The 24,066-nt window shown below is 52.0% G+C and overlaps 13 protein-coding genes across 13 annotated transcripts; 6 read left to right on the forward strand and 7 right to left on the reverse strand.

The window, feature by feature from the left end:
• Positions 1–334: 334 nt before the first annotated feature.
• On the forward strand, positions 335–1,792 carry VTN31DRAFT_29 (uncharacterized protein; the record flags this gene model as incomplete). The annotated part of the gene is made up of 1 exon (XM_069403118.1): positions 335–1,792. One exon carries the CDS (start codon positions 335–337, stop codon positions 1,790–1,792), a length of 1,458 nt encoding a protein of 485 aa, XP_069262885.1.
• Positions 1,793–2,276: 484 nt separating this feature from the next.
• Positions 2,277–2,558, forward strand: VTN31DRAFT_30 (uncharacterized protein; the record flags this gene model as incomplete). Its single annotated transcript, XM_069403230.1, has 2 exons — positions 2,277–2,431; positions 2,486–2,558. The coding sequence occupies 2 exons, from the start codon at positions 2,277–2,279 to the stop codon at positions 2,556–2,558; spliced, it is 228 nt and encodes a 75-aa protein (XP_069262886.1).
• A 558-nt stretch (positions 2,559–3,116) lies between these two features.
• On the forward strand, positions 3,117–4,175 carry VTN31DRAFT_31 (uncharacterized protein; the record flags this gene model as incomplete). Its single annotated transcript, XM_069403341.1, has 1 exon — positions 3,117–4,175. One exon carries the CDS (start codon positions 3,117–3,119, stop codon positions 4,173–4,175), a length of 1,059 nt encoding a protein of 352 aa, XP_069262887.1.
• A 339-nt stretch (positions 4,176–4,514) lies between these two features.
• On the reverse strand, positions 4,515–5,213 carry VTN31DRAFT_32 (uncharacterized protein; the record flags this gene model as incomplete). The annotated part of the gene is made up of 3 exons (XM_069403452.1): positions 4,515–4,631; positions 4,712–5,107; positions 5,202–5,213. 3 exons carry the CDS (start codon positions 5,211–5,213, stop codon positions 4,515–4,517), a joined length of 525 nt encoding a protein of 174 aa, XP_069262888.1.
• Positions 5,214–6,283: 1,070 nt separating this feature from the next.
• On the forward strand, positions 6,284–6,805 carry VTN31DRAFT_33 (uncharacterized protein; the record flags this gene model as incomplete). Its single annotated transcript, XM_069403563.1, has 2 exons — positions 6,284–6,519; positions 6,577–6,805. The coding sequence occupies 2 exons, from the start codon at positions 6,284–6,286 to the stop codon at positions 6,803–6,805; spliced, it is 465 nt and encodes a 154-aa protein (XP_069262889.1).
• Positions 6,806–8,718: 1,913 nt separating this feature from the next.
• VTN31DRAFT_34 (uncharacterized protein) lies at positions 8,719–9,528 on the reverse strand (the record flags this gene model as incomplete). The annotated part of the gene is made up of 3 exons (XM_069403674.1): positions 8,719–9,043; positions 9,106–9,164; positions 9,250–9,528. 3 exons carry the CDS (start codon positions 9,526–9,528, stop codon positions 8,719–8,721), a joined length of 663 nt encoding a protein of 220 aa, XP_069262890.1.
• A 757-nt stretch (positions 9,529–10,285) lies between these two features.
• On the reverse strand, positions 10,286–10,916 carry VTN31DRAFT_35 (60S ribosomal protein eL14; the record flags this gene model as incomplete). The annotated part of the gene is made up of 3 exons (XM_069403785.1): positions 10,286–10,345; positions 10,428–10,691; positions 10,791–10,916. The coding sequence occupies 3 exons, from the start codon at positions 10,914–10,916 to the stop codon at positions 10,286–10,288; spliced, it is 450 nt and encodes a 149-aa protein (XP_069262891.1).
• Positions 10,917–12,101: 1,185 nt separating this feature from the next.
• Positions 12,102–13,258, reverse strand: VTN31DRAFT_36 (uncharacterized protein; the record flags this gene model as incomplete). Its single annotated transcript, XM_069403896.1, has 3 exons — positions 12,102–12,302; positions 12,360–12,908; positions 12,968–13,258. The coding sequence occupies 3 exons, from the start codon at positions 13,256–13,258 to the stop codon at positions 12,102–12,104; spliced, it is 1,041 nt and encodes a 346-aa protein (XP_069262892.1).
• Positions 13,259–13,523: 265 nt separating this feature from the next.
• VTN31DRAFT_37 (uncharacterized protein) lies at positions 13,524–15,567 on the forward strand (the record flags this gene model as incomplete). Its single annotated transcript, XM_069404007.1, has 3 exons — positions 13,524–13,736; positions 13,795–14,083; positions 14,138–15,567. 3 exons carry the CDS (start codon positions 13,524–13,526, stop codon positions 15,565–15,567), a joined length of 1,932 nt encoding a protein of 643 aa, XP_069262893.1.
• A 192-nt stretch (positions 15,568–15,759) lies between these two features.
• On the reverse strand, positions 15,760–17,548 carry VTN31DRAFT_38 (uncharacterized protein; the record flags this gene model as incomplete). Its single annotated transcript, XM_069404118.1, has 2 exons — positions 15,760–16,059; positions 16,121–17,548. The coding sequence occupies 2 exons, from the start codon at positions 17,546–17,548 to the stop codon at positions 15,760–15,762; spliced, it is 1,728 nt and encodes a 575-aa protein (XP_069262894.1).
• Positions 17,549–17,698: 150 nt separating this feature from the next.
• Positions 17,699–18,187, reverse strand: VTN31DRAFT_39 (uncharacterized protein; the record flags this gene model as incomplete). Its single annotated transcript, XM_069404227.1, has 2 exons — positions 17,699–18,108; positions 18,151–18,187. 2 exons carry the CDS (start codon positions 18,185–18,187, stop codon positions 17,699–17,701), a joined length of 447 nt encoding a protein of 148 aa, XP_069262895.1.
• Positions 18,188–18,226: 39 nt separating this feature from the next.
• VTN31DRAFT_40 (uncharacterized protein) lies at positions 18,227–19,483 on the reverse strand (the record flags this gene model as incomplete). Its single annotated transcript, XM_069404339.1, has 3 exons — positions 18,227–18,883; positions 18,934–19,161; positions 19,226–19,483. The coding sequence occupies 3 exons, from the start codon at positions 19,481–19,483 to the stop codon at positions 18,227–18,229; spliced, it is 1,143 nt and encodes a 380-aa protein (XP_069262896.1).
• A 1,714-nt stretch (positions 19,484–21,197) lies between these two features.
• On the forward strand, positions 21,198–21,717 carry VTN31DRAFT_41 (uncharacterized protein; the record flags this gene model as incomplete). The annotated part of the gene is made up of 2 exons (XM_069404450.1): positions 21,198–21,253; positions 21,315–21,717. 2 exons carry the CDS (start codon positions 21,198–21,200, stop codon positions 21,715–21,717), a joined length of 459 nt encoding a protein of 152 aa, XP_069262897.1.
• Between the last annotated feature and the right edge of the window lie 2,349 nt (positions 21,718–24,066).

Consider the following 24,066-nt stretch of genomic DNA (forward strand, 5'->3'; position numbering starts at 1 on the left):
CTCCAGCAAGGCATTTCCCAGTTTCCATTTAGTCTGGGGAGAAGAAAGACGTGACGTCATTACCTAATCTCTCCGAGGAGCAGCTGGCTCATCTGCAGCACAGCAGATGATGTCACACTGGCTTGCCTCGTCCTTTCCTAGGGTTAATTTAGGGTACAAATACCGTAACTACCTACTCCGTACCAAGGGCTCCGTAGTCACGTGGTGATAGTGAAGGGAACCAAAGCAAATCAAAATCGGCAAACTTCTACACACTCATGGTCCATATTGAGTCATGCTACTGATGCCGTGATTGCGGCATCAGTAGGCGCTTGAACTGGTCGGCTCATGTCAGATGCTTACGCCCGTTCGGGTTCGCGGCCGGCGAACGAGACAAAAGCCGAAACGCCAAAGCAGCGATGACGATCCAGGGGAAAGCCCATCATCCCAGGATAGCCAAAGTTCGACGAAATCCAAACGACGCGCGCGGTTGAAACCATTCGACCAACTCATAGACTACCAAGAAAAGACTCTCGCTCACCGGAAAGCGCTCCTCGCAGCCGCCGCGGCCGCCCCAAAGCGTAAAAAACGAGCGGGTCTGTCCCTTTTAGAGCGACTCCCGGTAGAGTTGATTGAGAAGATTTTTCTTTATTCGCTTGAGCTTAACCTTCCGCGTGCGTCAGCGCGGATCGGAGCTGCAGTGTCGAATTCCCGAGTCTACCGAGAGCTGATCTTGCTTGCGTTTTATGGAGAGGAGGATGGCCCGGTCAGAGAGCCCGAATGTCGCGCAGCCATATCTAAGGCGTTTCGATTGGCCGAATATGGCCCGCTAGGAGAGAGGGAACGAACACGCTTACAAGCCGCCGTGCTGAACTGTCGATGGTGCACCCGCGACCGGATTCAGGCCCAGCTGCCGGAGCTCATGCGCATGATGGTCTTTCAGCAGTGGTTCGACCGGCGAATTGGCATGTCGGGCGAGGAGAAGTCGGAATTGGAACGCCTTCTTTCCAGAAATGCTGTCCAGAGATCGGGAACTGACGGATACACCTTCGAAGGCACGTCAACGGACCAACATGTGTATCTCACCATTGTTCCACTGGTCTCGGTCACGTATGCCACAGACTTTGAACGCAAGACCTACGGGGTGTTAAGTCTACGGAGTCTTCCTGGTAGACTTCTCCGTGGAGGCAACGATGGCTTCAGGCCCGATGACCTGGATCTTCTTGAAATCTTTCGCGTCCAGGCCGGGCTTCAGCACCCACGACGTCTCAACACCCCACTGCTAGAGTACTCGCGAGAAGCCCTGCAGGAGGGCATCCACAATGCGCTTGTCTCAAGGAACGAGCGCGCATTGACCATCCTCCTCAAGCTAGACGAAATGTTAGTTCGCTCCCATGTCACCGAGACAGGAGAGCTCCCCTATTCTCTCCCCGCAGAGCATTTTCGCACCGCTGTACATCATTCTCCCGACGATCCACGCTTCTTCCAGCTCCTCCTTCGGGCCCACGCCGAAAGTGTCCCACCCGATGATCCCGACATCACGCAGTGGGCGATGGATCTGCAGTCGTCACCAGCGCAAGGGAGCCGTGCATTAGGCGGATGGCTACTGGATTTCATGGTCGAGCTCACTGCAGACGTGGTCGAAAGAGCCAGGAAAGATCCGCAGCGAGCGGCACTATTCTACCAGGGTGGCATTAACCTCGAGCATAAGATGGGACGATCATATGCAGAGCTTGCGGGCGGGACCCGGAGTCTGTCGCGCTGGATGCACGAGACTGATTACGATGTTTCGAGGCAGTGGATCCCGGCGTGATTTCTCTGTTCCTTTACCCGCAGGTCGTCACTCAAAGACCAGTCGGAGTCCATGGCAATAGGTGCCATTTGTCTGCTTCGACATAGCCAGCTTTTCATGGTAGTCTGCTGTTGGCATACTTGTACAGTAGAAAAGACAATGTTGCGACAGGAGAAGAATCTGCCACGGGTTTATTATATACCAACCCAATGTCGAACAAGGGAAGGAGCAAGGGAAGAAGTCAGGAAAGGAAGGACCCAGAGTCAATCCTCTTATCTGCTGTTCCCTGCATCACATCCGTACTTCTCCGAGATGGCTCTTTGTTCTTAAGATTCATTGCGATAATCGACAACTGGCTCTCCTGAAACATGCGGGAGAATAATCGCAAAGCCCCACCCCACCAGCCGGCCCAGAACCTTGCGGCGAATTTCGAATTCCTCCATGTAGCCTACGGAGTAGGTACTCCGTACTCGTATGCGCTCAAGGTTAGCAGGGAAGCGGCTCAATGCTAGATACTATCTGCTGTGCGACTGTCATCTGTCCGTCATCTTTCAACCCTGGCACAGACAGGTGGGGAGGCACGCCTTGCTGCACGATGCACGTATTTTCCGTCTTGGTGACGCCGAGAGAACAGACAAGCAACTCGCTAGCCCTGATCAAGTTAGCAAATGGAGTTCAACCCGACAGTTCGGCACTGATAGGTTGATCAAACAGACTGGTTCGAACTTTGAGATCCATATGTTGGAGACGATGCCGTCGAAAGGTGTTCGAACGCCCAGCCAACTAAGGTATTTAACTTTTTCTTTTCTGCCCTTTGTACTCTCGATGCTTGGACGCTGGCTTTTTATGAACGCACATCGTGCGCTGACCGGCTGGAGGTGAGTGCACTGTTCGGCGTTTGCTAGGCTGATCGCTGCCATCCGCACCGGAAATCAAAACAGGAGGTTCTCGGGACCCCTCCTGCAGCCCAACAGCGAAAATTATAGAACGAACGGCCTTCGCTACAAACATCCTGCTTGTATCCCGACCGTCTGCTTTGACCTACAAATTCAATAGCCAAGTGTCTGGCGCTTTGCGCGAGCGTCAACGGGCCGAAGCATACGAGGGTAGGACCAGCCAGCAACCCACGCCTTGAACCCACACTCACCAGGGTCAAGACGCGTCGTACATGGACCCACGGACCCAACCAAACGCTGCAAAGGCCGTTCAGACTCGTGTGCGCTATTTTCGTTCTTTTCCGCAGCAATTGGCCGGACAAGACAGCAGCGACGCCATCCGGACAGCATGCTCCAAGCTTCCTACCTCCGAGATAGGGACTTGATGGTAGCAATAGAGGCCTGAGGGAATGACTGAATGGATGGATTCCGCCTTAGTTCCCGCAGCACGCCAGGCGCCGTCCTGGGGCCTCTCCCGGCTCGAGTCGCTGCCGGTGGAAATGATTGAGAGGATCTTTTTCGAGAGTCTAGAGTTCAACCTCCCGCGGGCCTCATTCTACATCGCGCGCATCCTATCGAAGCGGAGCATCTACACCTGGCTGATCCGACTGGCGTTTGCGAGTCCGAATGAAAGTTCCAAGGAGGATTTCTTCACGCCACATTTCCTTCCAGTGCCTTACAGCTTCTTCGCTCTGTCCTACTCGGAGCGTGTGAAGCTGCAATCGGCGATTTTGGCATGTCGATGGTGCACGCTGTCGCTATTCCGGGAATGTCAACGGGACTACATCGCACACGTCATTCGGCAAAAGTGCAGCCGTCTCATCTTCAGCCCGGAAGATCGAGCGGTTCTCGACAACATCGACTCGTACTTTTCGCGCCCACTAGATTTTGATCAGAACAGCGGAGGGTTAGGAGCGCGACACGGCAGCAGAGGGGACATTATCCTCAGCGCACGCGACCCTGCGCAGCCCAAGACACAGCTTAAGGTGGCGATTTGGGTCTACTTTGGAGCTCTCCAGATCCGCAAACCGAGCCCCGTGCTGCACGACATGGATATGTTCCGGTTACCGTTCTGCTACCCTGACTCCCCAGCACGCATGCCGGAGAAGCTTCTCACGAAGCCGTTCACACCGGAAAAGCTGGAGTTTCTCCGCCTCCTCTCGACGCTAGCCTACATCGACGACGATGAGAACCATGCCCGCAGCAAGAGCATTCTGCGCCAGGTCATCATCGACCGAGATTACAATGCCCTTGACAAGATGACCAACATGTGCATCCGCACCAAGGTGTACAGCTACCCTCTCCAGTGGCCCGTGGGAAGGAAAGTTTTCCGCGCGGCGCTGCACCATGCGGAGGGGAAACGCGATCGGTTCATCATGTTGCTCTACGAGCGGCGGGCGGACCAATTGCTAAGACTCAGTGATAGACGCTTGAGGGACAAGTTGCTCGAGAATATTGAGTCTCCATAGATGAGTTTTCGTTAGACTAGCATGACTGTTGATCTTGCATGTATGATATCATACCCGTACGAATATACGTACCTACCTCTAGGTACCTACTAGGCCACCATTCTGACAATGCCATGAGCGACATTGTACGGGCTAGACAGGAAACTTTATCGAACACAAAGGAAATATCATTCGAGAGTAGGGAACAGGACTACGGACTCATTCCTAGAGCACAACAGCAGACGTATATCGAAACATGGTCTAATTGAACACAGTTTCTATACACACAGCCGGTATCACAAACTAGCACATAGACTAGGGATACTCGACCACCGAAGTATGACCAACCGCTTCACACAATCACAGCACAGACAGATCGCCGAAGCGCTCTTTGTAGCCCGGCGGCATCCACTTGCCCTTGGACACGAGCTGAGCGGTCTTCTCGTCGATTTCGGGCTGGGCGGCAGCAACCTCGTCCTAATTGTCGCAAACGCAGAAGGAAACCGGTTACTCCAATAGTCCACACCCACAAAATCAATGAGGAGATGAAAACATACCACAGTGAGATCCTCGAACGGTCGCGCAGTCTCAATGTTCTCGAGCGTCTTGCGCAGATTCGCCAGCTCGGCCTCAACGCGGCCCTTGGTCTCCTCCGCGCTCTTGATGGCCTGGGCCTCGAAGGCATCGATGGCCTTGAGCTGGCGGTTCAGGTCATACGTCGCGGGCTTGAAGTTCTTGAAGTAATTCTCGATCTCGTCGACGATGGCCTGGTTCTTCAGGGTTCGGCGGTAATAGTCAAAGTCGACGGTCTGCGGCTGTTCCGACAGCGCCTGCACCTTGCGGCGGGCGTCGTCGTTGCGCTTCTTGAACGCCTGCAGCGACGCAGCCGTCTGGCCCCGAAGGCCCAGGGCGCTGGTCACCTTGGCCCAGTCAATCTTGAGCGCGGCACTACGCTGCAAATTCGTCTGTCAGCGGAGCACGTCCTATTTCGCAAGAAAAAATAATACCCCATAAATCTGAAGAAGGAGAAAAAACTCATGGACCTACCGAGGCTGCCATTGTGGATGGTGGAAGCGTGAATTGGAGCGGAGAAGTGGGAGTTGACGATGTATGTGCAAATTGACTCTTTGCCCTGAAACGAACGTAGTGAGTGTAAGGGTCTAAAGGCCGCACGAGGACGAAATCGCTGGGCAAAAAAGGAATCACGTGACCTCCCTGCTGGCCGTAATAGGCGTGTAATCGTCGGAACTAATTTTATGAAAGTCACGTGACAAATTTATTAGTCATCTACATGATTACATAATAACTATTGTTTGTTTCCTCCGTTCGCTCATCGCGTTCTGCATATCGCGTCCGCTTTTCCCGCGGTACTTTCGCTTCACCACACCACGCTCATCAGCAAGACTACTTTCATTCAGTTGTGGCATTAATCGTAACAGCGATTGACGATGGCTTCTGAAGGGAAGATTGAATTTCCTTGCTCCATCTGCAAAAGAAGTCGGCCTGCCGAAGACTTCGAAATCAACAAACACGGCAAAAGGAAAAAAACTTGCCAGCGCCATAGTCGAAAACGACAGCTGCATATCAATGAATGGAGAGATTTCATTCAGCGTCTTCGCCGTTGGAAAAAGGCTGTGAGTTGCCTGTGAAATTCAATATTTTCAGCGGGCAGCATCTCAAGCGCCATTCAATGGGTCTTTTCCTTGTTTCCTTTTTTTTGGTACTCACCTCCGTACGGACTTCGGAGTATTCCGTAGGTACTCCGTATCGAGATCGATTAGGTTTGTCTACTTGCGGGCCAGTGCAATTGTGCTGAAGAGTGCACGGAGCAATTCGTGGTGGAAATTTTCTCCGCGGTAGGGAAACCAAAAACGCTGAACAGAAATCAAGTCGAATGTTGCTCAATTGACGCTCATCAAATTATGTACTAACTAGTAGAAAATGCCAAAACCAACTCCGGATACATACATAGCCTTCTGCAACGGAAATCCTTTGGGGAATCCCTGTCAACGACTCCATAGTCTTGTACATTTTTGGTGCCTGCGGAAAATTAAGCGACAGGTGGCGGGAGAGATACGAAAGTCACCCTCATTCTCGTGGGTGTCTTCGGCGTTCTGTCCGAGGCACTCATGGTCCTTCGCCTTGTGATGCGCAAGGTCAGAAACCAGAGGTTTGAATTGGGTGACTATTTTACAATGTTCGCCATCGTGAGCGTTCTGGCTCGCTCAGCGTTGACTCCCGTCGTGCTAGTATGGGGCAACAACAACATCAAAAGGCCGGCACCGCCCATGAGCGACCGGGAGATCTACCAGCGGACAATTGGCAGCAAGTTGACTCTCGCCAACCGAGTCATCTACAACAACTAGTTGGTCTCCGGGATTGCCGACGTTTCCAAGAGTTCCACGCTAATTCCAGTCTCTAGCCTCTGGGTTCAAAAAGCAGTTGTGCTTCTGCTCTTGAGTCGGGTTCTGGCCAGTTTACCAATCGCGCAAAGGATCATCCAGCTGTACTGGGTGGCACTTTTCCTCACCATCGCCGCCGTTCAAGTGACGACGTTCATCGACTGTCGGCCGACCTATCTATATTGGCAAGTTGAGCCGGATCCAGGTGCGTTGCGCAACGGATCAACACCGGCCGCTCAATTGAACTAATTCTCTACAGGGGAATGTATCTCCTCAAACGTGCAACTGATCACCCTGGTCGCATTGAACATCGCAACCGACGCCATGCTCATTTTGCTGCCAATGCCTTGGTTTCTGCGCATCAGGCGGTCTTGGAAAGAGTATGCGATTCTTCCCTACCTTCTTTTCCGAGTGATATCGCATGCTGATCAACGGCTCCAGACGACTTCAGCTCATTGCTCTCTTCTCGCTCGAAGACGTCAGCCCACATCAGATCGTTATCATGGTGGATATGCAGAGACGAGGTGTCCGACGCGGATTCCAGATCACTGTCGTGCGTCAAATCGCTGGTTGGGTTACCATGTGTGGCGAGACTAGAGTACCGAAAAGGACCGGTATGTGTTGCACGCAAATATGTCGGGCGATGAGAAGAAGTGAACTGCCAGAGCCAGCTAAATAGATTTCGTACCCGCTGCTTCAGAGTCGGAAGGGTTTCGGCATCTTCGAGACTTTCCTCTAGAAAAATAGAGGTCAATACGAAATCGACCAACAGGATTGCCGCAGAAACGAGATTTGGAATAAGGTAAGGAAAGGTATTCGGTTTGCTCTTGTCGAACGGATTCTTCTTGAACACCATCGCTCCACCAAGAACGGGCCCGGTGATGCCTCCAATGCCATAAATGACTGGCAAGTATGTGAACGCCCTGGATTGATTGGTACGGTCCGTGATCTCTCCCAAACAGGTTGAGACCAGGCCCTGGTTTCCATTGACCATCCCCATCAAGGCCTGTACGGCAATTGCTTGACCCAAACGAACTTGTACCCCGAATAGGCGAAGAGATCGAGGAGCTGGGAATCATTGCTGATGCTGAGAATATACATAGCCACCTTGAGGCAGATGATCTCGAATATCACAACGGCTATGGCCGTTGTTGTAATCGAGCCGAGCAATTCTGGGTGGAAGCTTCCCCGAAGGCCGGCCATTACGGCGCAGAGCAGAATGTACGTCACCAGCGCCATGGTAGGGATGTACATGTCCGGCGAGTTGATGTCTTCCCGCGGTGGAAGAAACACCGAGGCGTAATGTTGTTGACCATCGTGAGCACCCGCTTGAAGACGGGCATGTTGACGCGACCATGGCCTATGGCGCCACGGAAAGAGCACGAGCGCGAGCTTATTGAGGACGTAGGAGTTGGACACGTTGAAGTAATGCTTGAGCGCAGGGATCGAAACGTAGCGATTCAACTAGGAAACGGCAGTGAGCATATACAAATCAAGCAACAACGAGGAGTCTCATTACTCACATTCTGTTCCATGTATTCCTGGCCTGCCATCACCGCCGTCTTTCCCATCTGGAAACCCATCTGCGCTGTCGGATCGTTGATGAAGCCCCCGAACGCCGGCGCATAGGAGCTGCTGACCCCTTGCCCAGGGCCTGGCTGGTATGGATTGTCATAGCTCGAAGACTGGGACTGGGGAGGCACTGACGACGGCGGCGGTGAGCGCATCATCGGCACGGTCGACACATGTTGCGGCACGGGATGATGTAGCGGAGGAGATTGGGCGGGCGCTGGAGCAAAGTGGGAGTCGTTCTTTTTTCTGTACTGACGCTAGTTCCTATCTGGTGAATGAAATTAAAAGATCATGTGATATGTCACGTGATTCATAAATTTAGTTCCGATGATTACACGCCTATCGGGAACAACAGGAACCCTGTTGAGACCAGTCAGAGAAATTGAAGGATAAGTTACTGAAGCAAGACATTTGATCGATCTGATGGCAAGAATAACAATTTACGAGACTCGGTTGAAAATTACTCGATTACATCCTGAGAGTCTCATTCCACACTCCACATAAAAAATAACTAGTTGGAGCTCAGAATTCGTCAAATTCAGACACAGAATGTCAATTTTCAGTTTGCTGCATCTCATCAACCCAGCAAATCATATGCTGAGCGCCATGATGGAGTTCACAATATCATTGTCATTCTCCCGCAGCGCCTTGACGGCCTTCTTTCGAGACACGTTGGCCTGGGCCATGACCAACTCAATGTCCTTCGGCTCCAGACCAGTCTCGTCAACCTCCTCGCCGTCGTCTTCATCCTCGTCCTTCTTCGCTTCGGTCTCTGGCGCCTTGCCCTTGCCTTCTTGGGCGTGATCGTGGCCGGCGTGCGAATCAGAAGCACCCCCCTCGGTCGCAGCCAGCTGCTGGGCGGCGTTCACCTGAGGCTGAGCGCTGAGGTCCTCAATCTTGGCCTCACCGAAGATGCTGTTGACATTTATAATTAGCATTTTGTACAATTCGTTCATCTGGCAGAGGAGTGCACCTACATCCAGGTGTTGCTGGAAGGCGAGCGGTAGACATCAGGCTGGTTGATAACGAAAAGAATCTGTCCATTCGGTTAGCCCCATCTCTCTGGCACTCGCGCCGAGGCAACATCATGTTGCCGCGCACATCATTGTAGGCAAACGTACGTTCTTGGGCCGGCGAAGAGTCACCCGAGTAATGCCCGGAACATGCTTCAGGCCCAGCTTGGCGATGGCTTTTCGGGCCTTCTTCTCATTGCGCGAGTGGATCGTGACGGACGCACCGCCAGGGATGGTGGTCGGCTCACCGGCCTCGGCCTCGGATTCGGAGCTGCTGCCCTCGTCCTCAACGGTGGCCTTCTTCTCCTCCTTGGCCTCCTCCTTCACCTCCTCCTTGACCTCGTTCTTGACCTCCTCCTTAACCTCCTCGACCTTCGTGTCGGCCATGTTTCCGTCTTGATCTGCTCGGATCCGAGGAGAGAGCTCTTCTGCTATGTGTAGGCGTGGTAAGCGCAATGCGTATGCAATCGCACAATCAAAAGGAAAAAAAGAAAAAAAGTTGTAGTTAATTTCAAAAATGCGGCATGGCTGGGGGGAGAGAGTTCGCCCTTCCACCTTGCGGGGCACACGATGGAATTGCGGGCCAAAAAACCCCAATCCATGGCCATTGAGAACATGAGGATTCCAGCTTGACGTACCTGGACGATGCTACAAGTTCGTTGCTGCGAACGACGATTTTGAAGGTTTCTCTTCAGAAGGGCAGCACTGCTGTGTGAACAACTGACCCGATTTCGCACTTTTGCCGAAATCCGCTTAGCGCCTTAGCCGAGCGAACCAAATACGGTAATCATATTACGTTTACAGGCGACAGGAGCATCACTGCAAGAACGAAATGCTTTCAATGAGCATGCGTATGGTCTAATTCTAGTCGGATTACTCCATTGCCGTCCTGAGATGTACAATGGCACTCCCAGGACAATAGTTTCGAGTCATTGGCTCAAGTTGGAAGGAAGAGTTGTTTGTTTTGTCGTCAAACAGAGAGGACCATTGATTTGTCCGGATATCAGTATTTTTGATCAATAAAAAGGACGATCGCTGCGAAGTTTATAATAATGCACACAGCAAGATCTTCCCATCAAAACTCCAGCCAATCGAACCATCAAACAAATCCTCTCCCTCAGTAACCCGTGATCATGACCCGCGATTACGACGACTTGGCAGCAGCTCGGAGCTTAGCCTGCGCCTTCAGAACCTCGTAGCGAGCCTGTAAACACATTAGTCTCTGTGGTCTGGATGCTCTATAGAACTCTCGGGCGCCGCCCTGTCAGGTCCTCCCATCAACGTACCTGCTTCTTCAATCGCATCACCTTGAACCGCTCAAAGTCGGTCAGGTTCTTCCGTCGCTCCTGCTGAGCAGTCTTCTTGGCAAAGCTGCTCTGCGCCCACTTGCCGTCAATGTCCTCCTTCTCCCAGAGCTTTCGCACGGGACCGGTGCCAGCGGCGCGGGGGAGCTTGGGGATCACGAAGGGAGTAAGCGTGGCGTGAGCGAGGGAGAGAGAGTGACGAGGAACGATCTTGTCCCCATTCGTAGAGGGCCCATCGACCAGCACCTGTATTCCCAGATTCGCAATTAGCCCTGCCGCGCATTCCCCCAACAAGCCAAAGAAAAACACTCAACACGGGCTCCAGAAGATCAAACGGCAACGTACACGTCTGTGATCGATAATCTCGACAATAACGGCAAGCTTGCCAGTGTAAGGACCCCGTCGGATCAGCACCACTCGGCCGATCTCGACGAGTTTCCACGACGTGGCTTTCAGATCGATGTTGGCCATGGTGGAAGGCTCGCTGCAGGGACGATGCAAATTAGCACTCAATCGACAACGGGACAGGCAATCGTAATAAAGAAAACTGCGAGGGAAAAATACTCACATCGACGACTCCGTTCAAGGGCGGGACTGGGGATCGTGAATTTGAAAGGGTCGTAATCGAAGTCGCATGGAGACTTTGGAATCGCGATTTTCCCACAAACGCTCGCTTAACGGGCCTTGCTTAGTCATGCTATTTTGGCTGTTGTGCGGATTTTCCGTGTGGCCTAGGGGCTAGGGCTGCCGTCGCTAGTGCTGCCAAGACTTTTAGGAAGAATGATATTCCGATCCGATTCTGGCCGAGATTTTTTTTTTCTAGCGGTCAACAACATTTTTCTCCACGCGTACTCCGTACTTTGACAACACACTGGATCTTGATCATGACTTGGGACCGCAATAACTGGGACACATTCGGATACTGCTAACAGGTATGTTCAATCTCCCTCATCCCAGCCGCACCAACATGATGTGGTAATTTGCGCTTGACCCAGTTACCCGTGAAACTCCCGCCAGAGTTTCTATACGGGGCTGGAGAGTGATAACCATTCTTACATATTCTGACATGTTGCTCTTCTTCTGGTGCCTTTGCCACTTCAAGCTATTTCTTGCGGCTATAGCTGACATTCGCAGAATGAAGACAGACCTCGGATCTTGACAGCTTGATTGAACCTAGACTACCTCGTACCCTCCAGACTAACATCTTTTCGGTACGTCGGTTCCTTTCGTTAGGCACTACCCACTCCAATGATTACACTTTTGCACGCCTAGATAGTATTTGACGCCTTTGGCGGCTGATATATCTCTCATCACCAAGATCTCTGAGGAGCCATCGATATTGTGTCTTGAGATTTCAATTCGATTGATCAGTTCAATGCTGACCCGAAAAGTAGATTAGGGTTTGTCACGACTGCTAAAGATAGGAATCAAATGCAAATGCTTCTCGAGCAGTGATTTCACCATACTCATTAGTGATCGTAACTCGCCATGCGACATTCAAGTTCATGAGCTCCCCATCATTACTTCATATATATACTGGTACAAGGTCATTAGCTTGATCCCCTCTCGATTGAGCATCACAGCTTTGAGCAGAGCCTTCAAGACAAGTGTTTTACAGCGCCGAATAAAGGACACTCCAAAATCAATTCAAAGCATCTAGGACGCGGCCGAGTCCGTCTTCGTTGGTCCCTCACGACTGAGAATCCACATGAACACAAATTGGATGATGTAAGAATAGATGAAGAGAAACTGTGTTCGACGGTTGCGTTGAGATCGGGCCACAGTGTTCATGGTCCCGGACCGCATGGGGGCGTCGCCGGTTGTGTCAGGAAGCAGGACGTACTTCAAGGACCGTAGCTGTCATCCGGGCGTTAGAACGTCGACGACGGACACGAGACATTGCAGAGCACTTACCAGAAAGAATGCGTTGGCCAGAAAGGTGTAAATGAATACGATCCACCCGACCCAGCTTCCCGTCCCTCGGCGAGGGGTAAGAATCCCAGCAGCTAGCAGGGTCACAATGATGCCGACGAACTTGTACCCCGAATAGGCGAAGAGATCGAGGAGCTGGGAATCATTGCTGATGCTGAGAATATACATAGCCACCTTGAGGCAGATGATCTCGAATATCACAACGGCTATGGCCGTTGTTGTAATCGAGCCGAGCAATTCTGGGTGGAAGCTTCCCCGAAGGCCGGCCATTACGGCGCAGAGCAGAATGTACGTCACCAGCGCCATGGTAGGGATGTACATGTCCGGCGAGTTGATGTCTTCCCGCGGTGGAAGAAACACCGAGGCGTAATGTTGTTGACCATCGTGAGCACCCGCTTGAAGACGGGCATGTTGACGCGACCATGGCCTATGGCGCCACGGAAAGAGCACGAGCGCGAGCTTATTGAGGACGTAGGAGTTGGACACGTTGAAGTAATGCTTGAGCGCAGGGATCGAAACGTAGCGATTCAACTAGGAAACGGCAGTGAGCATATACAAATCAAGCAACAACGAGGAGTCTCATTACTCACATTCTGTTCCATGTATTCCTGGCCTGCCATCACCGCCGTCTTTCCCATCTGGAAACCCATCTGCGCTGTCGGATCGTTGATGAAGCCCCCGAACGCCGGCGCATAGGAGCTGCTGACCCCTTGCCCAGGGCCTGGCTGGTATGGATTGTCATAGCTCGAAGACTGGGACTGGGGAGGCACTGACGACGGCGGCGGTGAGCGCATCATCGGCACGGTCGACACATGTTGCGGCACGGGATGATGTAGCGGAGGAGATTGGGCGGGCGCTGGAGCAAAGTGGGAGCGCTGCATGGTATCGCAGGGCCCTGAGGCGAGGGAGAAGAGGTTTTGGAACTCGAAGAAGAGGAGCAAGGATCGATTCGTGTCGAGACAGGGAGTTGTCTGAGCCGTCGGAGTTGAGGACTCTAGATATAAATTATTTGTCTAGAGGATCGACGTGGCCAAAGAGCTTCCAGCTCTGAGATAATGTACCTAATGTAAATTTCTCCCCGCCCGCCCACAGCACAACCAACCAGCTTTTACTCGCGCCAGCAAAGAAGGTACTCCGGTTGCCGCAATGTTGGACGCCTTCGAAATTATCACGACATCAGGAGTCGTGCTGTGGTCCAAGTCCTATGCTCCGGTCGGCGCGCATATTGTCAATAGCCTCATCAGCGAGGTCTTCATTGAAGAACGACTCACGCCCGTAGATGGCGCCTCGACGGCATTCAAGAAGGAAAAATATACGTTGAAATGGAAGAAAATCAAGGAGGCCGGGTTGATCTTTGTGGTTCGTTCGAAGATTGCTTGCACTGTGCGAAGAACGTAGCTGACAATCTGCTTCTTAGGCCGTATACCAATCCCTCCTTCATCTCAGCTGGATCGATAAGCTGCTAGACAACATTTCCACGATTTTCCTCGACATCTACAAGGAACAACTAAAGCGCGATCACTATACCGTGCTAGAGTACCCTTTCGATCCGTACTTCGACCAGCAAATCCGAGAGCTCGAGGGCAATGCGGCGGACATTGACGAGACGCCCGGCAGCGCATACGACAAGGAGGAGAAAAAGGATCCTTTTGTTTCGGCTGATAATGGAGGTCCACCTCCGCCAGAGCTTCCTCCTCTCTACAAGGGTAGGTTTTTCACTTGCGGGCTGCGATGCTTGTGTGGCCGCTGACGTCTAGCAGCGCAGCAACAGTCAGCTGCGCAAGTGGCGGCGACCTCGAATGAGAGTTCGCCAGCCATCAACCAAAGCCCATCTAGACCTGAAACTCCTCTGAGTCACGCTGTGCCCGTGAAGAGTGGTCCTGCTGGCCGTGTGTCGCGACGTGCGCGGAAAGCTGCCAATGCCAGCGCGAACGTGTCTTCGGGGGAGGAAAGTGTGCGAAAGGGGAAGAAAACAAAAAAGGCTCGCAAATGGGGTCCCGACGGACTTGCCGATGAAGAGGACGATCAAATTCTGGACTACTCTGCCCAGCCAACCGGTGATGAAACGGCCGCGCGTGCAGTAGAAGGGGTGGCACAGGACTCGTGGGGTCACCGGACGGCCAAGGGGCAATTCGTGTTAAAGGATATTGGGGACGAGGTGCACTCCATTCTCGAAAATGCAGAGGCGGGCAAGGCCAAAGCAGATGAGCCGAGTAGTATGCTCGGGTCGAGCTTCAACGCCATCGGTGGCTTGTTCCGCAACATTGTTGGCGGTAAGGTCATCACTGAAGCGGACCTAGAGAAGCCGCTCAAAGCGATGGAGGATCATTTGATGAAAAAGAATGTCGCGCGAGAAGCTGCGTTGCGACTGTGCGACGGAGTCAAACAGGAGCTCATCGGGAAGAAAACTGGAAGCTTCCAGAGCGTTGACGCCGCGCTCCGAGCAGCGATGGAGTCCTCGCTGCGCAAGATCCTCACACCGACGACGTCTCTGGACCTTTTGCATGAAATCCAGGCCGTCACGTCCCCGACGCGCAAGGGCCAAGCGCCCCGACCGTATGTGATCTCCATCGTGGGCGTGAACGGAGTCGGCAAATCGACGAACCTGAGCAAGATCTGCTTCTTCCTTTTGCAAAACAACTACCGCGTGCTGGTAGCCGCCTGCGACACCTTCCGCTCCGGCGCGGTCGAGCAGCTGCGCGTCCATGTTCGCAACCTCAAGGAGCTCAGCGCGCGCGAGAACGTCGGCTACGTCGAGCTGTACGAGAAAGGCTACGGCAAGGACGCGGCCAACGTCGCCAAGGACGCCGTCGCCTACGCGACCAGCCAGCGATTCGACGTGGTCCTGATCGATACGGCCGGGCGCCGCCACAACGATCAGCGGCTAATGTCGTCGCTGGAGAAATTCGCCAAGTTTGCCAATCCGGACAAGATCTTCATGGTCGGCGAGGCCCTAGTGGGCACGGACAGCGTCATGCAGGCTCGCAACTTCAACCAGGCCTTTGGCCCGGGGCGGAACTTGGATGGATTCATCATTAGTAAATGTGACACTGTGGGTGATATGGTCGGCACTCTGGTGAGCATGGTGCATGCTACGGGCATTCCAATTGTTTTTCTGGGAGTGGGACAGCACTACGGCGACCTCAGAGGACTGAGTGTATCCTGGGCTGTGGGATTGCTGATGAAATAAGCCAGCCAATTGTACAAATATCAAGATTGCATCTCGATTCTACTATAGGCTAATAATCATTCAAGCAGACGGACCCGTCGTTAGCAGAGTCTCTTGACAGTAAATCATACGAAGTAACCCGCAATCGTCTACTGAAAAGAAAACAAAAGAGTATATAGTATATGAAAACTACATCATACGCCATTGCAGTCATCATCTCTCATCATCGTCAGATTTATACTGTTCGTCATCATCGCCGTCGTCACCTTCATCCTCGGCCCATCCTTGCGCTTCGAGGTTCGGCGACCGAATGCCAAAGCTCAGAATGAACCCAACCATCGCGACGGCGGCGAAGACCCCGAAAGCAATCAGCTCGCCCTTGCGCACGTCGGCGACGAGAGAAAATAACCCGCCGGACAGAAATGGACCAGCTGCGCGGCCGGCGGCGGAAAGAGTCTGTGCGAGACCGTTGAGGGCTCCGAGCACGTGGTGGTTCCGTGCCGAGTTGGTAATCTGCCTCTCTATGTTAGGAGTTGCAATACAATACTGGAGAGTCGGTAGGGTAGGGACGTACAAGGAGTAGAGCACTCGTTAAACCGCCTACCGCGGCCACGGTTTTGATGAGAAGCACAGTGCAAAGCTCGACCGCTAGAATGATCGACTGAGCCGTCAAGCCACCCTCTTTGCTCTTGTATCCCACAAAAGGCATCAGGACGAATGCAATGACGAAACCCAACAGCCCTGCGCGGTAGGACCATTTGTTCCCCATCTGATTGCGCAGTCTTCCAAAAACCCATACTTGGAAAATGATGGTCACCACACCAGCGAAACCCAGTGACAAGCCGATTTCACGCGGTCCCAGATCTCGGCCCAAAGGCTCGGGCGCCTGGGCAAAAATTGGGTACAGAGAATTGTACGAGACATTTGCCAGAGCGAAGATCAGATACGTCGCAAGGAGCAAAATTGTATCACGCTCGAAGACGTCAGCCCACATCAGATCGTTATCATGGTGGATATGCAGAGACGAGGTGTCCGACGCGGATTCCAGATCACTGTCGTGCGTCAAATCGCTGGTTGGGTTACCATGTGTGGCGAGACTAGAGTACCGAAAAGGACCGGTATGTGTTGCACGCAAATATGTCGGGCGATGAGAAGAAGTGAACTGCCAGAGCCAGCTAAATAGATTTCGTACCCGCTGCTTCAGAGTCGGAAGGGTTTCGGCATCTTCGAGACTTTCCTCTAGAAAAATAGAGGTCAATACGAAATCGACCAACAGGATTGCCGCAGAAACGAGATTTGGAATAAGGTAAGGAAAGGTATTCGGTTTGCTCTTGTCGAACGGATTCTTCTTGAACACCATCGCTCCACCAAGAACGGGCCCGGTGATGCCTCCAATGCCATAAATGACTGGCAAGTATGTGAACGCCCTGGATTGATTGGTACGGTCCGTGATCTCTCCCAAACAGGTTGAGACCAGGCCCTGGTTTCCATTGACCATCCCCATCAAGGCCTGTACGGCAATTGCTTGACCCAAAGTCCTACAGAAGCCGAAAAGCACAAAGCATACCGCTGTCAAAATGGTCCCCGTCAGGATCACGGGTTTCCTGCCGACGCGGTCTGACAACCAGCCCCAGAAATAGCTCGTAGCGAACTGGGCTAATGCGAAGGCCGACGCGATCAGACCGACATATGCTCCGACTTCGTGGCCACGCACCTCGGGGAACCGGGATGTCATATCGGGAAGATAAGGACTGATTGAGTTCAGAGCCGTCTGTTCGGCCAGAGCAATCATTGCCAATACTGCCATCTGTTTCTTCGGCAGTGGCATCTCGGCAGGCGAGCCGTGCGCGTCCCCGTTAGGCAGCGCTGACCCATCTTGAGACGATTGAGATTGACTGGACGGGGGTCGGCCGCGCGATTTGGGTGGCGGGGTTGCGAAGGTATGGTAGTGTTGCGAAGAGGAACGTCGCCGATGACCGAGAAGGGAGTCGGTAGTTCCCATCGTCCTGACGATGGGAAGCTGGTGACAAGACGTTGGATCCCTTTCGTGGCTCACAGCTCGGTACTAAGCGTACTGGAGTTTGGGGTTACTAAGTCATTAACTTGATGTCTTCGATCGATGACGAAATCACGCCAAGCGCTTAGATTCCGCTCAGTTCTGGGAGAACGGATTGGCGCAATCGGGAACAGAAACAGTGAGAGTCCCGACTCCCGAATGCGCGTCTATACGAGGGTGAGACTCGGGTGATCGAGCATTGTTTTGCAATAGAAGAATGAGAATGCCATCGAGGGTCGCAACTTCAAGTTCTTGATCGCCCGGAATGGAATGGTGGGAACGTGTGAGAAATGAGAATAACTCAGCTGAGTCAGCTAAGTTAGCTGTTATCTTGTTATCGATCCAATCAGCATTCGATCTGATAAGCTTTGTCAACGATAAGCTACTTATCAGGTACTTACCGTATACATCCTTATCCTCTGTAGATAGCCCTAACCCTAAACGGCTGGAGGCTACATACTTGACAACAACCTTGAGTCTTTGACCTCGCTGGGGTATGTCCCAAACTCGCGTTGTGATTAGATAGAACTAGTAGTATCTACAACGACCTATAGTACAAATTTGCACTATGATTAGAAGTATCATACAAGTTTCTCTCCCACTATCGGATTGTGCCTGGCTGAATCATTTCTTGCCCTTGACTTTCTTGACAATCCACTGATGAAGCTTATTCGCAATCTCGTCGCTGTTCTTCTCCATGAACTGCAAGTGGCCGTTGCCATGGATTCCAGCCTTGCCAAGGTCGAGATGCTCAGCCTTGACGCCGGCCTGCTTGAGGAACTTGATGAAGCAGTAATCGTAGGTGGCGTGGTAGGAAGCCTCGCCCGTATCGATCAGAATGGGCACCTTGGCCAGATTCGGCAACTTGGAGGCGGGTTCCTTCTGGAGCAGGCAGGGCAGGAGAGTGCCGTCATCAACGTCCGGAACCACTTCGACCGTGTCGAACGGGTTGCTGGTGTCGTTGGGCATGGGATCGAACTTCAACGGGATGGTGGTCAGGCCCCAGGGTCGGTTGAAGACGTTTGAGAAGATGACCTCGCGGAACGGCGGTCCCTTGGGCTCGATCTGAATCAGAGCCTTCACCTTGTCCGGCCGGTTATCCGCCCATTGCCAGCCGTAGAGACCACCCTGCGAGTGCGTAATCACCACCGCGGGTCCGATCTTGTCCAGAAGCTTGATGCCGGCATCCTTCATCGTATTCTCCTGAACGACGGTGTCCGCAATGCTCTGAACGATCGACGCATAGTACGCATCAAAGACGGGATCGCCCGGTTCACCAGTCTACAGTAGGGTCAGTACTTGCAATGGGTTTCATCGGAGTTATCGCGTACCCCTGGCCATTGAGAGTGCAGTTTGGCCTGTGGCCACAGCGGGTTGCTCTTGAGATTGGTGAAACGCTCCGAAATAAACTCCGCCGTGAAGATGGTCAGATCCAGTCCACTGTCCGGTTGATAAGTAGACCGACCAGCCATGGTTCGGTCCACGATGTAGACTTCATATCCTTTCTCGAGAAACCACGAAGCCCATCCACGACCGCCATCTGGTTTATTCAAGAAGTTCTACGCGCAGCAATTGTCAGCATCCCGAGGAGCATGACCGCCAGCGGTAGCTGAGTGCACTCACCGTTCCCGACTGGGCACCACCATGCGCGAAGACGATCGGATATGGTTGCCGGACACGCTGAGGAGTGAGCTTCTCGACGTACATCTGATTTTCGAACAGATGTTGACCGCCATTCTCAATGTAGTCGCCGCCAATGTAGAAGTATTCCCGTCTATGCAACGCTTCGGCCGCATTGGCTGCGAACCCGGTAGGGTTCCCCAGCCATGACAGCAGCGCTGACAGGACTGTCAGCTGCCCAACGCGTTTGAGGAGCTGCATGATCCTGCAAATTGGAGACTCCAATGATTGAGACGTGTTCCTGCAGGGGTGCTGGGGACACGCCTGCATCTTAACATACCCCTTATCCGATCGGAGTCTCCTCGTGTCTGTCGGAGGCTTGTCGGTTTGATTCGTAATCAAACGTTGACGAGCTCCACAAACCAAACGCCATGGCTGCTTGGCACCTGAGCTCTGAATGAGTTCCTTGCAGACTTTGGAGTTTGGTTGAGTGTGGAGGCTGTGGCCCGTGCTGCTATGTCGGGAGCCTTCATATGGAGGTACTTTCATACTAACTACCTTGGCTGAAGGCGGGCTGTTTCGACTGTGTACTCCGTATTGGTATTACTGATTGATTTGGCGTCCGTACGGTGTTCATACGAATACTCCGTACAGTACTTGTAAATTACGGAGAGCAAGGATCCGCAATTTGCGAATAGAATTGATTCCATCATTGTGTCCACGGGCCCACGGCTCTGGATCCAGAGAGTCGGCAAGATCGAGACTCGTAGAAAGCCGAATCCGGCATAAAGCCGCATAGGTAGAGTTCAGAATGCAATCGCTTAACCTGCTGGATCGGTCGGTGAAAATTTCTGCAGTTCGGTTGTTGAATTGCCATCCGAGCATTGAGATCACTAAATTCCTCTGATCCTTACGGAGTACGGAGTATTATGCGAGAAAAAACCTCTAAAGAAGCCAGATTCCTATTCGTCCCGGGCTAATCCAGCTTCTTATTAAGATGTATAGGGCAAAACTTTTCCCAAACGACGGGCTCTCGCTGGCATAACATTCTCCACCATTAACGTCGAGCCATTGGAATTATCGATCGGCGACGATCGAGGGTTGGGGAGAGGAGCCCGCGGGATATCTTGGAAGACCCTCACAGACATGCCCTAATACTGTCCATAGAATGATAGAATCCAACGATCCTGATCGACTCTGATCGTCATTCAAAGCTCTTCGGTTCCCCCACAAGCGAACCCTTTGTATCAGATCGCCTCTTTGCATACTTGCTCAGTCATGTTATCTCTCTAACGCCTCACCAGCGATGGCGCTCAGCGGAGATACGAAAGTCACCCTCATTCTCGTGGGTGTCTTCGGCGTTCTGTCCGAGGCACTCATGGTCCTTCGCCTTGTGATGCGCAAGGTCAGAAACCAGAGGTTTGAATTGGGTGACTATTTTACAATGTTCGCCATCGTGAGCGTTCTGGCTCGCTCAGCGTTGACTCCCGTCGTGCTAGTATGGGGCAACAACAACATCAAAAGGCCGGCACCGCCCATGAGCGACCGGGAGATCTACCAGCGGACAATTGGCAGCAAGTTGACTCTCGCCAACCGAGTCATCTACAACAACTAGTTGGTCTCCGGGATTGCCGACGTTTCCAAGAGTTCCACGCTAATTCCAGTCTCTAGCCTCTGGGTTCAAAAAGCAGTTGTGCTTCTGCTCTTGAGTCGGGTTCTGGCCAGTTTACCAATCGCGCAAAGGATCATCCAGCTGTACTGGGTGGCACTTTTCCTCACCATCGCCGCCGTTCAAGTGACGACGTTCATCGACTGTCGGCCGACCTATCTATATTGGCAAGTTGAGCCGGATCCAGGTGCGTTGCGCAACGGATCAACACCGGCCGCTCAATTGAACTAATTCTCTACAGGGGAATGTATCTCCTCAAACGTGCAACTGATCACCCTGGTCGCATTGAACATCGCAACCGACGCCATGCTCATTTTGCTGCCAATGCCTTGGTTTCTGCGCATCAGGCGGTCTTGGAAAGAGTATGCGATTCTTCCCTACCTTCTTTTCCGAGTGATATCGCATGCTGATCAACGGCTCCAGACGACTTCAGCTCATTGCTCTCTTCTCGCTCGGTTTCTTCCTCATCGCCATTGCCATCATTCGTCTTCCCAGCTACGCCGGTGCGACCGCCCAGGTGAATCGAAATACGTGGGGATCGATCGAGATGTTTGTGGCCGCTTTTGTGGCAAACGTGCCCACATTATACACTCTCCGGCGCAGGAGCCCTTTGAGTGGCTCGAACTCGCGAAGTTATGGCTCCTACCCCAGTCACGGCAGTCGATTTGCCCGAAGACAATCCGCTCGGTTTACGTCGTCCAATGTGGACGACCCGCACATTATGGTCACGGACACGATCCATCTGTCCTATAGTCCCGGGTCGACGCAAACGAAAAAGGAGGTACTGCGGCAATCAAGTGACGAAAGTTTGATACGGCCAGTATGACAAGTCCTTGGTTGGATTTCCGTTCATTTCTGCATTCAATCTGTATATATCATATACTTCACGGCGTTCGTTTGTATTCTGTTATCTGGGATAGATGCAAGATGTTATGAATCACGACAGTGTGCTTGTATCCTTCGTCGCTACAGTATCGGCTTTTGCCAAGATACCCTGGAGGTCGTCCAACGGCCAGAACCATGAACAAGGATCCCAAGGCCATCAAATGCCGAATTGTGCGTGCATACTAGTTACGTACGTTGGTACTTGGTAATGCAACGATGGCAATGGATATGCCTGCGCTCAGAAAGTGGTGCAGACATGCATAGGCAGGGCAGAGGGTTCATTGACTCTCGCGTCTGTCCCTGAAGGCAGGTTACTGTAGTGGAGACGCATCACACATGCATGTGGACGGCTTCCACCATGTGGCCAGAAGTTGGGGCAAAATGGCGAAACTCAGCCAATTAGATGACGGATGAGAGAGAAATTACTCGAATCCTCCAATGAGGATTGGCTGTAACCTCGGTACTGTAGCTTTGTTGTGTGGACTCTTGTGCAGTTTGCACAGTCCGCAGTCGGTACGGAGATGTACTCCGTACGCAAGTAAGTTCTGTACTAGTAACAAATAAGATACATACTACTTACCTAGGTACCCCATACTCGTTGATCGGGATTATTCTACAGAATTTTGACTTTGTGAATGTTTCCAACAAATTCCCGAACTCCCGAGAATCATGACTTTCAACTTCGAGTTAAACTTTCAGCCTGCCTGGTATGAGTACCTTGCTTGCCGGCAGTTCCGAGAACGGAAGGCGAGCAACCGTCTCTCGAACTCTCTTGGTCAAACCCAGTCCTCGTACGAGTGAGGAGTTGCCATGGAAAACCCCCTAAGACAAAGTTCAATACCAAGTTCATAGAGTAACCGTATCAATTATGTATCGTAATTTGTATACATCCAGTATCCGTAGTTACTGACTCGTACGGTCAGTTATTACGCAACGCTCAAGTTACTTCCGTATACAGGTTAACCTGGATAAGATAGGCTCTATCGGCCATGGGCTGAATGTCGTCCAGTTAACCTAGGTAAATTTAACGGTAATATTCCGTCGCTGAACCTCTCATTAAGTAACCTATCCGCATCCTGCCCGATCCGACGAAGTGGTCGCGATCTCTTGGCTACTTGGCGTGTAAGCTGCAGCTTAACCCAGTTTGGTTTAATCTAAGCAAACATTACATTACTTTCTTGTTTGGGTTCTGTAAGAACTGCCTAGTTCGGTTAGTTAGAAAGTCCTGTCGGCTGCGACGTCCAGTCTCAGTGTTCGTTGTTCAACAACCCCTGATCTCTGCATCTGTACGGAGGTGAGTACCAAAAAAAAGGAAACAAGAAAAAATTAGAGTTTGGCGCTAGTAATTTTTGCCGTCCTAATCTTGTATAATGTTGTATCAGATAGGATTCGTTTACAATACAATACCGTTGCCTAACGTTTACGTGCGTATCCCACATCATCATAGTCGCTTCCATCATCGCACGGTGCAAATCCACGTGGCAATGGTTTTTTGCTGCGGCTTCCACCATGAATCGGTGGAGGGACCCAGGAGACCATGGTGGCCTTTATACCGATGCCACCCAGATCTCCGGAGCGCAGAGTATGATACCATCCAGTCCAACAGGTCATGCTGAAAAGAGTATTATCATACCGCATTTTCTACTATGATACTCATGAAGGATGGCTAAATATGGTACGGAGTACTCAAAGCACAGCACAGAAGTGCTGGCAATAGATTACTATTATCATCAGGACGGTTTCTGACAAATGAACTCTCGCCACGTCATGTTTTGTCAGCGTCATATCCGCTTAGCGTCTGCAAAAGGTTCGGAAGGGAAAGTACTCGGAGACAATCTACATAAAAGGGCTTTCGATTCTCTTTCGAAGTCAGAGAACCAACTGCTAATCCGTCTCACATACATTCACTCATACCGCTCACTCCATTCTCTCAGCATCGTTCTCCAGACCTCATAACTCAACATCCTCAAATCCATCAAGCTGCTCTATCTCCAACTCAGTCTCTTCGCCCTCACCAGTCTGCGCTCCCACTCCTCTCCGATCGTCGTCGTAAAATACTCGTTCGGAGAACTTTCCTTTCTGGATTGATCCTTGAACTCCCTTTGATCGTGGTTTGTTCTTCCTTCTCGGTATTCGTTGCCATATACAAAAGGTGATTGAATTGGTAGGAGGCAACGAATACCGAGAAGGAAGAACAAACCACGATCAAAGGGAGTTCAAGGATCAATCCAGAAAGGAAAGTTCTCCGAACGAGTATTTTACGACGACGATCGGAGAGGAGTGGGAGCGC

This window comes from Thermomyces dupontii (genome assembly GCF_041956625.1).
Source record: "Thermomyces dupontii strain NRRL 2155 unplaced genomic scaffold VTN31scaffold_1, whole genome shotgun sequence".
NCBI lineage: Eukaryota > Fungi > Ascomycota > Eurotiomycetes > Eurotiales > Trichocomaceae > Thermomyces > Thermomyces dupontii.